The following is a 16690-nucleotide window of genomic DNA, read 5'->3' as shown; positions in this document are numbered from 1 at the left end:
ATAAAGCTGAATTATTGCACCGCGAGCACTGAAGGTTTGGATGATTTATATTATAGTGACCTGCAGTCAATTTAGTGGCTTTTGTTTTACATTGCTGTCACATATTTAGCTGCTTTTAATCTCCAAGTTGACCTTCAAAGTTTAAATTGGTAATTATTTTGTGGGGTTTCTATTATATTTTAATGGTTGAAGGAGTTAATGATTATTTCCTTTCCTAACTCAGGGTCGTGGAGGTTTAGGCTCCATCTTTGTGTGGGCATCTGGCAATGGGGGGCGAGAGAAGGATAGCTGTAACTGCGACGGCTACACCAACAGCATTTACACCCTGTCCATCAGCAGCTCCACACAGAATGGCAATGTCCCCTGGTACAGCGAGGCTTGTTCATCCACTCTCGCCACTACCTACAGCTCAGGCAACCTCAATGAGAAACAGATAGTAAGTGTTTATTCTTTCTTGACTCTGTTTTGCCTATCAGTGTTTGAAGCGCATGATTTCATATTTGATTTTACTGTGTGCATAATCACTGCATAGAATCTTCTAATTAGCAAATCAAATATTTCCAAAGGCACAGTGGGGATCTTTGAAAGTATAACAGGGATTGCCTTGTTAAAACACCTGTGCAGAGGATGATGACTTGGCTGGCAAAATGATGTTCCAGGATGAGAAAGTATATCAGAGAAGATATTGATCATCTAAGTAGTTGCACAATAATTGTGTCTTGATTAAGTTGCAATGTAGCATTGGGGTCTGCAGCATTACGACTTCCCAATCCTCTTTCCCTGCTCTGTCCTCTTCTTTTTTCCTCCATTAATTCATTTTTATCCCATTAAAATGATTATGAATAGTAAGCTGCTGGAAGTCATCCTGACAAGCTGCTACTTAACATTCACCTCACAAACACAAAATCATTATATGCTTACATATACACAGCCCCACGGTGGATAGGCAGCCCATAGCATCTCAGACATCTGTCTTCCCTCTTAATGTTTCTATTCGCTATTGAATGATGTTGTCACTGTAAAACTCTAGCTTGCAATGCGAAGAGTTGGACTCTGATGGTCCTGTAGTAATTAGCTCTTTTAGGCTGCATTCTCTATGTTGTTTGATATGCTGGTCTGGACCAAAATGTAAAAAAAAGATACTTGAACATTGTGTACATTTTGCTGTGGTTGACGTTGTGTTCACATTGGTATGTTTCTCATTGGACCAAAGACTATACAGTAAAGAACATATGCATAAACCTAGGGCTAAGGCCTAAACTAAGGACTTGATTGGATAGCTTTCATGACATATTACATAATGTAACTCAAAATTTAACATGATGTAAGCCAAACCAAAATACCTTCTGCTGGGTTATATATACTACATATGTTTCTATGTTCTGTTATACAGTGGAACGTCTGTTCACGTGTTTTTCAATTTACGTCCAAAATATACGCAAAAATGTCATGCATTTCCTGGTTAGCATGCAGTATGGCGTGCATCTTGTCGTGTTACTAATACACTGCGTGAGTCCAGTGTGTTTTGATCACAAAACCTTAGCACGCTGTCAAAATAGAAAACAAAACTATAAGGCATTGTCATGGGCATTGACTCCCTCGTCTATGAGGGCAGTCATCAGCAGATGACTGTGTAGTTCATTGCTAAGTAACACAATTACGCCACAAGTCTCTGCTTTTCTTATTGAAATAACACACAATGGAGCCAAAGAAAGTTGCAAGAGGCAGCATTTTGAAAAGGAAGGTGAGAAACACTACTGAATTCAAGGAATATCTTGTAGCAAATTATGAAGGTGTCATGTCTTTTATATACATTTCTATGCATTTCAAATTGTTTTCTGCATGCCAAACTATAATTGTCAAACTATACAAAGTGTTTGGTGTTTTTGGGTGTCTGGAACTGATTAATTGGATTTGCATTATTTCTTATGGGAAAAATGTCTTCAATTAGCATCCGTTTTTATTTTACCTTATTTTACCCGTTTTACCTTCTGGGACGGATTAATTACACTAACCAAGGTTCCACAGTATTTGCCAGCTTTGATTTCACGATAAGCATATACTTTCTGCCTACTTTTTGCTGTAATGTTAACACTCGTCCATGTCTTTGGTATGTGTAGCATTCACATTGGAGCTCAAGGGAACTGAAACTGCACCAGAGTTTACTTGTAAGACACATCTCTCAAATGGTCTCAGCCTGCTTGTTTGGTTGACGAAGCATAGCAAAATGTACTATCAGAGCAAATACACCAGAGTTTCTTTTACCTGAACCAGAGTGTGAAATGAAGTGTCTTTTGTTTTAATAAATCAATTGTCTTTTTCAGATTAAAGCTAATTCATTTAGGGAGCTTCTTAATAAACATCAATAAGTCAAAATAACATTTATCTCTGTATTGATTGCCCTAAAATCCTGAAACTTCAGCACATTGAAAGTGTTGATAGTTATCTTAATACAATAACTTGCATTCTTTAAGAACAAAAATGTTTAGTGTTTGATTGGCTTGGAGTTTCTCCCATTTTTGTTTCCTAACCTTTATCTCATGCTAACATTCTGCCTCATGATTCATATTAATGCAGCTTTTACAAATAACACTTGAGAGCTGCCGAGTACAACACCAGCCCCCTGCTGTGCGTCATGCAGCTGATCTACAGCAGTTCAATCTAAAAAGACAACTCCTGCGTTGACATTTGATCAAAAATGGCCAGCGTCAGTTTTATGCTTACTCTTTCACTGATTCCTGCTAGACAAGGGAGCCATAGTGATGACTTCTTGCACACAATTTCCTACTTCTTTAACATTTCAAATGTGTTCACTTCCAGCAGACACATTTGCATGATAACATAATAAGTGGCAATTGAAGAGGTGGAAACGTGTCTTCCATTGGTCAGAGCAGGCTCTTTAAAGCTAATGTAATTCTTCTTCCTTTTCAGGTCACGACTGACCTTAAATCTAAATGCACAGACTCCCACACAGGAACCTCTGCCTCCGCCCCACTGGCTGCAGGGATCATCGCTCTTGCTCTTGAGGCCAAGTAAGTGCTAATCAGTATTTTTCTAAGTCTCACATTGCCCACAGCTTTGTCCTAAGATTCATGTTCTGAAAACCACTCTACGTTCACTGTTTTAGTTCTTTGTCCTTGGCAGTGTTTCTCTGTAGACAACATTTTCTGTAGAGGAGTTTTAGCTAACTCAGGACTGTGTGTGCCTTATGGACAGCTTAGTTTGGAAAGTCAACCTTACGGTGTGTGTGTGTGTGTGTGTGTGCGTGTGTGTGTGTGCGTGCGCGCGCGCGTGTGTGTGTGTGTGTAAATGTACGTAACGTACGTATCTGTGTGTGTGTGTGTGTGTGTGTGTGGCATATTCGCCTATGTTTGCATTTCTTCCAGTAAAAACTTGACCTGGAGGGACATGCAACATCTGGTTGTGCGAACTTCTCACCCTGCCCACCTGCTCACAAATGACTGGAATACTAACGGGGTTAAACGCAAAGGTACAACTCTACAAGTTACAATCTTCCATCTATAGTAGCGGATGTCTTTCAGTGTGTATAACATATTTCCAACTATTTCTATTGCTGAAGTGTGATGAGTTACAGGGCCAGGATTTGAACTTAAATTCTTAAAGTGGCATGCATTGCGACAGCTCTAGTATCAGAATGTTGCTTTCAGAAGGCCAGCTGTCATGTCTGTTTGCTCTCTTTCCTTGCTTCCTGCAGTCAGCCATTCATATGGATATGGCCTACTTGATGCCAGTGGAATCGTAGCGCTGGCAAAGACATGGACCAACGTGGGACCACAGCGGAAATGTGTGATCACCTTGGTCTGTGAGCCGATGTTAGTAAAATGCACACAGCACACTTTGTATTTAATTAATATTATAATTCCATGTATGTTTACCAATTTACAGTGGTATGAAAGTGTCCGCCCCTTTCCTGATTTCTTATTTTTTTGCGTGCTTGTCACATTTAAATGTTTCAGATCATCAAAAAATTTTAAATATTAGTCAATGACAACACAACTGAACACAAAATGCAGTTTTTAAATTAAACTTTTTATTATTAAGGGAGAATAAATCCAAACCTACATGGCCCTGTGTGGAAAAAGTTATTTCCCTCTAAACCTAATAACTGGTTGGGCCACCAACTTCCATCAAGCGTTTGTGATAACTTGCTATGATTCTCTTACAGCGCTGTGGAGGAATTTTGGCCCACTCATCTTTGCAGAATTGTTGTAATTCAGTGACATTGGAGGGTTTTCCGGCATGAGCTGCCTTTTTTAAGGCCATGCCACAGCATCTCAATAGAATTCTGGTCAGGAAATTGACCACTCCAAAGTTTTAATTTGGTTTTTCTTCAGCCATTCAGAGGTGGACTTGCTTGTGTGTTTTGGATCATTGTCCTGCTGCAGAACCTAAGTTGGTTTCAGCTTGACGTCACAAACAGATGGCCGGATTTTTTGATAGACAGCAGAATTCATGGTTCCATTTATCACAGCAAGTCTTCCTGGTCGTGAAGTAGCAAAACATATTTTACTGTTGGTATAGTGTTCTTTTTCTGAAATGCGCCATTACTTTTATGCCAGCTGTAACGGGACACACACCTTCCAAAAAAGTCCAACTTTTGTCCTGTCAGACCACAGAGTATTTTCCCAAAGGTCTTGGGGATCATCAAGATGTTTTCTGGTAAAATTGAGACGAGCCTTAAAGTTCTTTTTGTTTAGGCACGTGAATCCTGCAGTTGTTCAGATGTTGTTGTGGAGTCTTTTGTGACCTCTTGGATGAGTCGTCAATGCGCTCTTGGGGAATGTTCACCATGGTTCCATGTTTTTGTAATTTGTGGATAATGGCTCTCATTGTGGTTCACCGGAGTCCCAAAGCTTTAGAAATGACTTTAAAACCTTTTCCAGACTGATAGCTCTGCATTCATCTCAGTTTTAACGGGGGACAATCACTTTTTCACACAGGGCCATGTAGGTTTGGATTTTTTTCTCCCTTTATAATAAGTTTCATTTAAAACCTGCATTTTGTGTTCAGTTGTGTTGTCATTGACTAATATTTAAATTTGTTGAATGGTCTGAAACATGCATGTGTGTTCAGATGCGCATCCATCACTTGTTCTTGTGTCTGCCCAACTTAAATTTTCAAACCAACCATGTCTTCTTAGGTGGCAGGAACAAAATTAATATTAAATATTTCTCCTTGACCAATTTTTACCCTCTAAACACAGTCTTGACATCTCCTCTTTGTGATGCGCTTGCTGCCTCTCAGTTGTGTGTGTGTGAGGGGCTCTCTTTAACCACAGCTCTGGGCTGCTCAGAGCAGATGGCTCGAGCGTCTGGGAGCAGCAGTCAGAGAAGGTGATTTCATTCACATTCAGGGTATTTAGCTGCCTGTCTTATGCACACTGACTTCTACTAGCATGTAATTGTGCATTGTATTTTATTTTGGAGAGCAGGAAGTGTTTCATCTCCGTGACAGAGCTGTGTTTGGCCACTGCTTTATGGTATTGTTCAAGAAGAAACATTGTAGTCTTACATAACAGTTATTCTTTACTCAAATATTACACAAAATAATAGTTGTATTTTTTATTATTATTGATTGCCTGGTAGTTTATCAAATTCTGACAGAAGGTGAGTAATTTTCAAAATAAAAGCTATAAGTAACCCCTTGCTTTCCATCCGGACGTTTGACAAAATAAACAGTATTTAAATTGTGTGACTCATGATCTCCCTTTGGTTATTTCCTGATCGGAGGCGTGACCCTTGTGATGTAATGACACTGCTCCCCAGGACAACGGAAAATGAATCTGGTGTAGAGCCTATTCACGGCCAACACTGGTTCAGCTCCTTCTGTGAACTAAATCTGCACCAGCATGAAAGTTCGCTGCAGTGGAAAAGGGGTATAAGTGAGCTGTTAAGGAATCGGGACCTCTCACAATTGTAATCCGTCAAAATTAGAGAAACAGAATCGAGAACAAACATACAGTATTTTAGTGTGCAGATTTAATTCCATATGATCGTATGATCCTATATCAGTTTTAATACATTTTATTTCTGCATGTATAACCACAGAGATGTTTGAGGTAAAGAAATATAAACTCTTATCTATGTTTCTTCATAGAAAAGTATGTGAAGGTTAGATCCGTTGTCACAGAATGCTTACATTTGATTGTCCCTTCGACCACAAACATTTTACAGAGGAAGATCAAACATGTTACCATACAAGATTTTTTTTCAAGGAGCTGTCAGAAAGATTTTAAGCCTATTGCCTGAACGCTCAGTGTGACAGACAAAGAAATTGCTTCAAGACATAATTACTGCAGTGTGACATGAGCTGAACTTTGCTGCGCATTGCTGTTAACCAAAAAAAAGGTTGTTGCACAGACTGTCTTACTGTTTATACAACAATGCATCCACACTATAATAGAGATTTAAACATTTTTTTATAAGTGCATTTCACTTCTGGAGATATGTGGCACCATATATTACATAACAAACATGGAATAATTGTGTAGGGAAAAAAATTGCGCTTATCGAAACACTGGCTGAAAGAAAAAAGAGCGCGCTTTATAGTTGTCTTTGAGGAAGAGTGTCTCTTATGTGTATGTTCACTTTCTACCCTAATATTGCTATATATTTCACTACATGGTCAATCGTGTGGGGAAAAAAAACCTTGTAATGACATTTACATGTGTAATTGTGTTATGGATTATGCTCAAGATGCTTTGGAAGACATGCTGCCATACATGTATTACAGATACTGTATCCTCAAAAGTTTATAATCATTAGGCTAATGGTCCATGTTTTATGGCCAATTAGGTTAAGTCCCACCTATACATGCACCTGCAAAGATGTTTTGCTTGATGGCGGCCATGTTTTTCAACCAAAGTTGCTAAAATTTTACAGACAGCGCCACCTTGTGGTGTATTTGTCAGAAAAATAATAGCGCACGCAACACAGTAGGGTGCATGTTTTGCCAAATGTTCACTTTTTTGTGTACAGTGGTTTAGAAATAGGGTTGGCTTATTGCTGTAACAAATGCATACAGTTGCGAAAAATATACCCTCTCTGTTTTTGTGTGTATTCTGTGCAAATAAATTGACCTCTTATGACATGCAGAAGATAATGTACTTTATATCAGTGATTCTCAATTGGTGGGTCGCCAAAGGTTAGCGTCCTTTAGGCAGCCGCGTAAGCCTTGTAAACAGTCCGTGAAATGTAAAATTTTCATAAATTCAATCAAGTAATAAGATATTTGAGAAGTTTGCATGCAAAAAGTTCCACAATTTAGGTTGTCACTCGTAATTAAAGGGCGATGGTGGCCCCGCAGCTAAACCAGTTGAGAACCACTGCTTTATATAAATCCTTAAGTAAAACTCCATTTCAACCTTGGAACTGCTCGAACAGCATGGTCACACTTTTTCATCTCTAATGTTAGTTAGTTCAATATTCTGTAACCTCACACGTTCACCCTATTCACAATTGTTGTGGATGCATTTAATCCCCTAAGCGGATATGGGAGAGTGGGTGTAAAAACAGAGGGTTCTTTACTTTTGTATAACACACGGTCGCTCCAGGTGGTGAAACTCTAATCCTTTTCACTGCTACAAACTCTTTGCCCCTTGCAGGCTATCACACTGGTCAGGAGCTAAGTAGCATTCTGATCCCAAGCTTAGAGGAAGCCTGTAATGATTTTGATGGTATATTAACTACCACAGCCCTGCCATAATTTGGCTTTTTTTATTTCATTGACAGGAACATTGGCGGCCATTTGTCAATTAACAAGAGCGTGGATGCCTGCTTTGGGAGTGACAGTCATGTGACCTCACTGGAGCACGTCCAAGCCCGACTCACCCTGTCTTACAACAGGAGGGGGAACCTGGCTATTCACCTCATTAGTCCTGCCGGCACGCGTTCCACCTTGCTCCACCCCAGGTATCAACACAAAGCTGCACGTAAATGCAGACACAATCTGGTCAACACAAGTTGTTTACACACCTACTCTCACCTCCTGCAGGCCTCATGACTACTCATCAGAGGGTTTTAATGACTGGGCTTTTATGACTACCCATTCCTGGGATGAGAACCCCACAGGGATGTGGATGCTGGAGATTGAGAATGTGGCTGGTGCCAGTGACTATGGTAATAAACATCTTTATCATCAAGGATTGACAGCTGTTTGTGTTTTTAACTATATAACTGGATGTTGGCGTTCTTTATTTTTTCACACTGTATTTACGGATAATGTACTGTATGTACATTTTGTAGCTCTCAATGTGGGACAAAGTGTATGCCCTGTATTTTTATGTTCCTCAAAGTATTTGGGCAACTTCAATGAAATGAATGAATGCAGCCGCTGTACATGATAAAACCCATAAGATGCCCTGTAGGGTACATTTTAGTTGTCTCCCACAATGCTCTTATAAATCCAATCACCTAAACCCAAAAAGCATTACTTTTAGATAAATCAAGTGCCATTGTCACCACTGCATCTATTGCTCCATTCAGTTAAGTGTAGGTCACAACCGATTGTACGGGCTCCTATGGCCGGTTTATGTGCAAAAAATGCAAGAAATGCACACAGGGCACACATGCGACGTGCAGATTTTCAAGTTGTAGACTGGCCGCAGAGGTTGTTTGTCATGTCAAACTAACTCTATGGGCACTTAAGTTTTTTTTAAAGTTGCAAGACAAACTTGCGCATTTCATACGTCTTCAGCCAACGTGTGTCTTTGGTACGGTTTGCTGGTGTCAGGTTTGGCAAAATATAAATTTTTTTTTTTAATGTCGCACTTACAGACTCCATATGTGTGTCGTGCGCCGCACATGCACCCCACATACGTAATTAGAGTAGATATTTGGTACGTCCTCCATGCATGTCGAGTTAGTCAGTCACACGAAAACTCGGGTATATAAAGTTGCAGGGGTGCCTACGGCCATTTGTACACGTTGTGCGCCATTTTATGTTTTGTTTTACATGGTTTATTGTATCTGTATTTATTAATGTATATTTGTTTTTTTCCTGTATTTACTATGTCTGTGTGTGTTTATACACATATATATATATATACCAACACAAAAATACCACAGAAAAGTGGAGTATGCTTCTCCTTTTTGGAGTGGAGCAGGCACCACTCGGCTATTAGACAGGCTGCAGAGGAAAGCCCTCCGATTACTAAAAATTGAGGAGCGACAGAGCAGGAATTCTCCCACTTGAGCATAGAAGGAAAGTTGCATTCCTTTGCACTTTTTACCGACATTTCTTGACTAAACCGTCCATTGAAATAGCTCGAATCCTGCCTAATGAAACAACAAATGCACGCATAACTCGATGTTCTGCGAGTAGTCACCCCTATGTAGTCATCTGTGTCATCTTTCTTCCCACATCCCAAGAATGGGCAGGTTGTAGAACTCCGTCCTGCCAACCATGTTTCCAGAGTCTCTTTTAACCTGAACAGTTTCAAGTCAGCAGTTAATGCACGATATTACTTGTATTGGTGAATTAAATACAAAGCTGCCTTTTGTGTTGTAGATATTTATATATAAAATTTAAGGGCCATATTTCATCTACTTAATGGTACAACCAGGCCTAAAATCTGCTAATAAAAAGAAAAGCTGTGCCAGACCAGGACTCCTGACTCAGGAGACATTCAATCAAGTTGAACCCCTCAAGACCATCACACTTGGCTGATTTTTGCACTTACAAATACTCGTATTAGGCACAAAGAGATGTCCGGTTGTTGGAAAAATTGCTGCTCTTTTCAAGGTGTCATTTTTTGTCACTTCATGGAGAAAATCCAAAAGTCTACTAAAGAGGATCCTTGAACAAAATCTACCCTTGGGAATCTCACTGAGTGACAGGCCTACTTTTTCCCCGGAAGATTTTTTTTTTCCCATTAAATCTTTTTTAAATCTCCTGTCTCATCTCTCTTCTCAGGCACTCTGACCCAGTTCATCCTAGTGCTGTATGGTACCGGCTCCACATCTTCCACCTCCCCTGATGATTCTCAGCCAGGCAATGGCAGCTGTAAGACTTTGGACCTGAGACAGATATGCCTTGGTACGTTGGTGTTTCGCTTCTGTTCCAAATGAGATTGTAAGCATGATAAGTGATGACCGCAGATAGTGTTGGGTAGAGAAAATATCACATTTTGGGTGTGCACCGCTTTTTGCGTCACTTCTCAGTAGAGTACTTTTTTTTTTTTTTTGTTTAACCAGCTCATTTTACATCTATATTTACATTTATATTATCCCTACATTCGTCAGAGTTCAGTAATCTAATTCAATTTTAATAAAGTCCATATTTCTGTCTCATATCCAATCCAAATACCTCCATAGACAAGTCTTAAGCGCAAACCAGGTTCTCATGTGACACAGTGACAGTCTGGCCCCTACAGGCTGACATGGCTAATTACATACTGAAAGGACACAACCAGGCCTCATTCATATCCACGCTTTTCGCAGGCATTACATTCCGGGACCACCAGCGACTGTCAAAAAAACCCACCAGTAATTAGATATGCTCCTAAAAATTTTTATTTTTGACACATGGATCACTACCTCTCCCTCCTAACCCTTCGGTTAGCTTGACGTTCGCCTCCAATTTCATATCAACATTTGCAATAAAAGTGACTTTCAGCTCCTGAGCCCTTCCTTCTCTCTTCAGTTACCGTTGTTAACTCGCGACATTATCCAGGTGTATGATGATGTAAGATGATTGATGAACAGATATAAGATATAGAAAGAATGCCAAGACGCTATGTGTGACTGAGTGATTCTTCCTGAGGTGTGATATTAGATTGAAATTATTGAAGAAAGACGACTGTCGCACAACCAGCATTAATGTCATATTCCACATGACAGGTTGGACCTTTTAGTTTTCACATTGTTTCCTGTTTTGTGCTCTTACTTTGGTTTTCTGTTTCCTGTTTGGTGCGATGTGCAGCTGCTTTGCAATTGCTGGAAAGCGTGTGCAGCGGTATTTCTCTTTAGTAATCAGCACTACTACACAAACAGCGTAACTTAACACTTTGCAGTCATTGCAAATTGCACATTGACAATTCAAAGGTGAAACTTGGAAATAATTCCAGACCACAGACATCGTGAGCTAGCAAGTGTGCTGCTCTGTGGAGTACGTCACTCGTGCGGTGATATCATTATTGGCAGAAAAAAACGATAGCAATATGATCCGGTATCTCAGTTTTATGCCAGTATTGGCCGATTTTATTCGACATCCGTAGTGACTGTATACCCAGACCGAACAGTTTTAAAAGTGAAGAAGAATCGTCTCTTGCACAAACAAAATAATAATGAAAGGCATTATCATTACTGTTATCACCAGCGGTGTATTTAGGAATGCTGAAGTGAAACTGCTTTTCTTACAGTGTACTCAAAAGTAAGAATTATTTAGAGAGACAGAACTTTTAGTAGTGCCAGTTTACCAAGTAGTCAGTGAGTACTGCAAAGATTTCACCATGGATTGATAGACTAAATTGTCCCTTTGGGACTTGCGGTTTGTTTGACTTTTTGTGCTTGCCTGTGTGCAGAGTGCAATGCCGGCTACTACCTCTTCGGGCAAGTCTGTGTGAAACAATGTCCACCTGGCTTCGCTGTGGGCTCCCAGCCCCTCAACTACACAGTGGGCAACTATATTTCACCTGCCACCGTCCCAGCCTGCCTGCCGTGCCCGCTGCCCTGCAAGACGTGCAGCAGCCTCAGCCCAGAGGCCTGCTTATCCTGCCCTCCTCACAAGTCCCTCAATCCTATCTCCGGCACTTGTGATCATGTCACCCAGTACATGCGCGAGTCCCCCGGCAGCTTCATGGTGGGCCAAGGGGACACAGGGTCGCAACCCCAGCTCAGCTCCAGTCTGCCCATGACTGTCGCTGTTCTCAGCTGCCTGGCCATCATGGCCACCTTCGCCGGCATCTTCCTCCTGCTGCAGCTGCGCTCAGGCGCCCTCATCAAGCTTCCCTCTCTGGAAGCCGGCAACGGCCTCGGCGGTGCCTTCAGCCTAGGAGGGAACAGGGTGGTGTCGTACCGTGGCATCCCGACAGTGTGGGGGGATGATGGGGCGAACACAGACTCGGACAACGAAGAATTTGACGTCCAAAACGAGAGGACTGCCTTTATCAAAACACAAAGTGCTCTTTAATGCCTCCCTCTCGTCCCACACCTTTCCTGCTTTTTAAAATCTTCTCCTCCAATTGTTTGATAATTCAGGGCTGTGGCGTCTTTGCTGTCCTGATCTTCTCTGGTTTTATCTCTAAACCCCGACTCTTCAGCCCTCAGTTTAGTGGCTTCTTATCCGATTTTTCCTCCAATCCCACTCTAGGAGTCCTGGCAGAAAGTCGCCGTCCCCCCCTCGGAACGCAGGGTGGCCGCAGCGTTCACACTTGGGTGCATTTCTATTAAACCATGTGTTGTCCTCCTCTTTCCCTCCATCTCTGGCAATGTGTCTGTTCCATCTTCGTCTCCTGTTCCTTTTGTTACACTAAACAGACAATTATTGTTTTGCTTTTCTCCCTGTATGCTTTTCCCATCAGTCTCTGTGCAGTAGCCAGACGAGATTGTTGACGTGCCAGTGTCCGTGTCGAGTTGAGTGAGTGTTAAATCTGTCCAACAGCAGTCCTTAACAGAATATTTTGACGGTTTTGAAACAGAAGTATCAACATCCAACAAGCTCTTTTTGTTACGTATCATCCAGTGTCATCTGTATTGCGTAGGTGTCTTTAATAGCTCCTCACAGATGTCTCTCCGCTGCAGTGTGAGACATACAAATGGTTTCCCCACAGCTGTAAGAATCTTTTTGGGAACATATAAAAGCCTCAATGTTTCTAACCCTGCAGCTATCACATGTAGAAAGTCTAATGGTAAAAACGTACCCGGTCAACCCTGCGACACCAGAGCAGCTATTTCTTGTGACTGATCTGCCAAGAGAGCAGACACATTACCAATACATCAATACTGTCCCTTGGCCAGGACGTATTAGCACTGCAAGCACACATTCGCAAGCCTCAAATTAGCAATGGCATTTCGTTAATGTGCATATCTGTGTGAGATTTATTGTTAAAGAGGATAGTCTTATCCCCGCTAGGGTGACATTTTCTCCTCCATCTCACATTCCTGCTCTCCTTTCAAGCATGAGTTAGAACTCCACACCTCATCAACATGGCTGCACCATCTCCATCAAATGTAAATTGAAGTGGATCGCTTCACTCGGTCCTCCAACTATATGTAGCTGTGTTCTGACTGATGCTGCAGCAACTGAGAGATGTTGTCATACCTGCCCGGAACTCTTTGTTTCTCCTGTGCTGCATTTCAAGTGTGCATCTCATGATTGAATCCATTGTAGCAAATCTCAATCCATTGATCTCTTTTCACTTGCTTCACAAAATTGTTTCTTTTCGCCCCCCCTCTCGTTTTCCATTTGAAAAACACAGCTGAGAGAGGTCGTCATCACAGTGATGACATGCATTCAAAACCACAGCTGCTCACCCATCTTATCTACCTCTCATAACGCTCAGCGTGCTTTCACACATTAACACGTGCACAAACTGAAAATCTTCTGGACCCATTAAGATGGATTGGCATCGCCGTTTAAAAAGCGATAATCAGTTGCAATTCCACAAAAATGCTGTGTCCAATTAAGTCGAGCTTCCACAGGCTGTCATATCGCCCACATTTTATCACCACCAGCATTCACGGGCCATCAGCGGCGGGCTTTACAAACTGTATTTACAAATCGAACTGGTCAAAGGATTGAATTTTGGGCCATGCTGGCCTTTGCTGAAGTGTTAAATCAAGATTGTCAGCCAGATGTTGGCGCTGGTTTTACCTCCCTCCTCCCTTGATGGTTGCTCTTGTGGTTAAGACTTTATTTTCTGACGCTGACAATCAATATCCTTGTTTAGAGAGCAAGAAGGTGCGCAGGCACACAAGATGAATCCATTTCAACCTAACCACTTGTGTCAAGAAACCTTCACTACGACGTCTTTTTGCGTTATTGTGGAGGTGTCCTAATGTGGCTGTGGAGGACTGATTGTGAATCTGCATTAGTGCCTACTGACATTTAGGATGCAACTTCAAGTAGGATGCTAATTTAAAGAGGCCTCAGATAAAACCTGACTTCCTAGCATTGTGTGAAGCTTCTACAAGGATAATGTGCTAATGCAGCACTAAAATTGCTCCCGATAACTTGTTAAACAGAAGTACAACCTGGGACCATTTTGTTACCGTTACAGATAATTGACGCTTTAGTCAAGTGTATGCAGCCTGCTGCGCACACTTGGAGTTGTTCGCAGTCAATGTGTGCATCCTCTGGTGTGTGTGCTTTCAAGCGTGCAAGCTTTAGAACAGCCTGAAGTGAGGCAGCGATAAGTAGTGAGCGCTTCCAACGTACAAGGAGCTGCCAACGCTCTAACGGAGAATGTGATGCAAGTAAAAATATTCTCTCTGTGCCTGGAAGGACCGGATATTTCTACCAACAAAACAATAATGCTGGAATATTTGGCTTATTGGGTATTGTCTGTGCATATTGAGAAGACTTGCTGGTAGGCATAAAGGAAGCGCTTCTGTTTTGTTTTTTTTTTAATCAAATGGAGCCTGAAGTTGCAGCCTTGCCTTTGGGTCTCATCTGGGGTGGCCGATATGAAGTTAATAGCAATATTTTGGCAGAACCAAAGACAATCATTTTGTCTGTCTCGTCTTAAGATATCTTGTTTTGCTTCCCACCTTCTCACTTTAGTTGTGAGTGCGTGCGTGCGTGCGTGCGTGCATGTTTGGTCATCTTGTGTCATGTGTCACCATGGCGACACCCTGTATTGTTGAGCTGCTGTGACAGGAGGAGCTATAGAATGTATCCCATCTCCTTTAACTTAAGGGCTGAATCGGATCTGTGCTTGTTCAGTATACATAAAATGTGTTGGGGGGCGGCCTCAGAGGACGCCCTGGCGTGTGGGGTCTGTGACTGCACACAGTACCTTACACATGTGTGACCAATGAATACTGGACCTTGACTTAGCTTACCTGGGACAAAACTCTAAAATAAGGCCTATTTTTGTACTATATGAATGGTGCAGTGTAATTTTCTTGTAATTTAAAGATTGTTTGCTCTTGTTTTCTTCTTTTTATTTAATTGATGTCAATTATAGATTCTACTAAAATAAAGATCTATGCAAATTTGAAGGGGTCTCAGTTTATTTCGCCTCTTGAAAGGAGACAGCTGCATATCGTCGGTCTGATAACTGCAGTTGTGTGAAGTAGTTATCATCAGCTACAAAACAGTTAGACATGCTCTGCTTGTGTTTTGTAGAAGTGACCAAAACGTCAAATGTTTTTTTCTCTGCAAAGTACTCATCCATTCCAGTGAGACAATTTGATGAATTGCTGGTGTAATTAAGCCAATGACTTTACACCAACCATATCATCAATCCAAGTAATGAAGTGAGAGTAGCTCTGCACTCTGACCATTGCTTTAGTGCGACAATAGCACTCAATAACAACCTGTTAAGCATCTGGAGGAGAATAATAAAAACTAAAGTGATGCAGTTGCTTCTTTGGTCCAGTTGTAAACTGGACCAAACTTCTGTCCACATCAGCTTCTATGCAACTTAGCCAAGATGCTTTAATCTAACAATAATAACAGAAATCGAAGACAATGTTTATTAAGAACTGCACTGCATCATACTGAGAGCGGTTTCTTATATTTTGACTCTCGTGTAACTAAATAAGGCTCCCAAAGTATTATAAACTGCTATGAGAAATATACAGTACATTTCTATACCACTACAAACTACTCTCACAATAACAAGCGTACTTTTCAACCAGTCCTCTAATGCTGTAGTTAACTTTTTTCAGTGAAGTACTCCCCTACCCCCTTTTTTAGAAGCACATCATTTTTATTTGGGAAAAAAAAAAAGTGTATGATTTATTACTGTCCAAAACTGTGGTCATTTTTGCAACTGTCTAATCCTCAAATAGAAACTGGAAGAATGTACCAGTCAAGTGTATAAAGGTATACTTCATAACTCCATAACTCCTAATCGGATGTGCTAGTACTTCACAATTCAGAAAGCTAACATCTTACAGGTCCTTATTGTATAGAACTTAACCAAAATACCGTCCTAAACGTTTTTATCATATTGAATTAGCAGGTGTGTTCAAACCTTTGACTGTTACAGGAGTTTAATTGTGTTCATAAAGTTGGCAATTGTGCCATTTGCCGTCAAAGTATTAAAAGAAAGCCTATTTGGTGGTAAAGTGTCCTGCACATATAATTTCTTAAAAACAATAAATTACCAATTGTACTCACAACTTTGTTCTAAACTGGTGTCGACCGGGGGCCTACATTTTTCATTGGTCGTTAAGTTGCTACCCACGTTTGCTGAAGCCAAACCAAGCCATTTTTGTTGCCTGTGCCAGTGGTTTCCAGTGGGCCCCCAGGCCGCTCCCTGGACATCACGCGTCTATGCCATCTTTTTAAACATAAACACACATGATTACATTTGCAATGTGCATAACTTTCAGAGAACATTATTAAGAAATTAAATAATATTATTTAGAAATGAGCAGGAACACAATAATTGCATGCATCAATGAATACAATAAAATTAAATATAAAAATTCCACCCAACCCCGCCACACTAGTGAGGACAAGCGGCATTGAAAATGAAAGAATGAATGAATTTCACTTA

At 41.0% G+C, this 16690-nt stretch overlaps 1 protein-coding gene across 2 annotated transcripts in view; it reads left to right on the top strand.

Moving 5' to 3' along the window:
• The window catches only part of furina (furin (paired basic amino acid cleaving enzyme) a), a 71322-nt gene extending 56140 nt beyond the window's left edge, over positions 1 to 15182 (top strand). For both annotated transcript variants that reach the window (XM_054769896.1, XM_054769897.1), the window contains exons 9-16: positions 224 to 436; positions 2932 to 3032; positions 3387 to 3490; positions 3716 to 3833; positions 7752 to 7931; positions 8014 to 8138; positions 9934 to 10056; positions 11543 to 15182. In XM_054769896.1, coding sequence (XP_054625871.1) covers positions 224 to 436; positions 2932 to 3032; positions 3387 to 3490; positions 3716 to 3833; positions 7752 to 7931; positions 8014 to 8138; positions 9934 to 10056; positions 11543 to 12150 — 1572 coding nt within the window. In that variant the 3' untranslated portion in view covers positions 12151 to 15182. The remainder of the gene's footprint in view (positions 1 to 223; positions 437 to 2931; positions 3033 to 3386; positions 3491 to 3715; positions 3834 to 7751; positions 7932 to 8013; positions 8139 to 9933; positions 10057 to 11542) is intronic.
• Positions 15183 to 16690: the final 1508 nt, after the last annotated feature.

This window comes from Dunckerocampus dactyliophorus, chromosome 3 (assembly GCF_027744805.1).
Source record: "Dunckerocampus dactyliophorus isolate RoL2022-P2 chromosome 3, RoL_Ddac_1.1, whole genome shotgun sequence".
Lineage (NCBI taxonomy): Eukaryota > Metazoa > Chordata > Actinopteri > Syngnathiformes > Syngnathidae > Dunckerocampus > Dunckerocampus dactyliophorus.
This window is presented reverse-complemented; position numbering and strand designations above follow the sequence as displayed.